The 1,178-nt window shown below is 50.1% G+C and overlaps 1 protein-coding gene across 1 annotated transcript in view; it reads left to right on the top strand.

Moving 5' to 3' along the window:
• Window positions 1–251: 251 nt before the first annotated feature.
• Window positions 252–1,178, top strand: part of NGFR (nerve growth factor receptor) — a 9,204-nt gene continuing 8,277 nt past the window's right edge. Inside the window, exon 1 of the mRNA XM_010165884.2 lies at window positions 252–388. Coding sequence (XP_010164186.2) covers window positions 286–388 — 103 coding nt within the window. The 5' untranslated portion in view covers window positions 252–285. The remainder of the gene's footprint in view (window positions 389–1,178) is intronic.

Raw genomic sequence — 1,178 nt, 5'->3', positions numbered from 1 at the left:
CCCCCAAAAAACCACCCACCAGTCCAGACCATGGAGACCTGGGCTTTCCTGACCTCCCTCCAGCTGCAGCACTGAGCAGGTGCTTTCCTGATGGGTGAGTTTTCCATAGGAAAGTCATTTATCCCAAGACTTGTATTTAATGTGAGCCCCAACCTGAGATGTCCACACCAGAGCAGGACCCTACCTGAGTGCACTGGGAAGGTTCCCACAACAGGGATCACATCCCAGTTCCTTTTTCTCTCCCAGGGACCTGCCTGGAGCTCCAAGGACAAGTGCTTCACCAAGATGTACACAACGAGTGGGGAGTGCTGCAAAGCCTGCAACCTGGGCGAGGGGGTTGTCCAGCCCTGTGGGGTCAACCAGACCGTCTGTGAGCCCTGCCTGGACAGTGAGTACCTGCTCCTCTTCATGGAGCACCACAAAGGGGCTGGCATGGGGTATGGTGGGGGGACTTTGAGGACCATGAGCATTAGCAGGCACTTGGGTCTCTCCATGTGCATCCTCTTTCTTCTTTCCCTCCTTTCCCTTGTGCCTGGGCACAATTTGTGCCATTTGCTTCAATCTTTCCGTGAACAGCCCTTGCACGGATCAGCTCCACCTCACATGCAGCCTTCTCAGGTCACCCATCCCCATGCTGACACCTGGATTACTTCCAGCATTTCCCCAAAACATCTGCCCTGCAAATCCCAGCCATGGATACAGCAGCTCTCCCTGTTTTAGGACCCATTGGTGCCAGGAACCTTTGCAGATTCCCCTTCCAGTGCTGTTCCCTTCCTGATGGCTACTGGCCAACATTTGCCTTTAGAAAAAATCCCCCTCCTCATGCTGTGTTGATCTCCAATCCAGCCATGGGAATGTCTCCCAATGAACCATTTATATATATATATATATATTTTAATAAATCTTGTAAAGACTGCAAATAAAAGCAAGTTTGAAAGGGGAGAAGCAAATCACGTTGATTCCCAAGAGAGAAGGGAACAGTTTTCTCCTGGCTGGCTCCAGGCACATTGCCTATGTCAAATGCTTCATAAATGTCGGTCAGAGATGTGTGCTGGAGACCTGCTTAAATGCTTACAGATGAAGTTGGTCCAACTCTTACTGTTTAAACAATGCCATGAGAGGCATAAGCAATCTGCCCTTCAAATTTACTGCTGCAAACCCTTTGAAGACCTAAGGAC

Source organism: Antrostomus carolinensis, unplaced genomic scaffold (assembly GCF_000700745.2).
Source record: "Antrostomus carolinensis isolate BGI_N321 unplaced genomic scaffold, ASM70074v2 scaffold12644, whole genome shotgun sequence".
NCBI lineage: Eukaryota > Metazoa > Chordata > Aves > Caprimulgiformes > Caprimulgidae > Antrostomus > Antrostomus carolinensis.
Note: the sequence above shows the minus strand (reverse complement) of the source record. Positions and strands in the feature narration are given on the sequence as shown.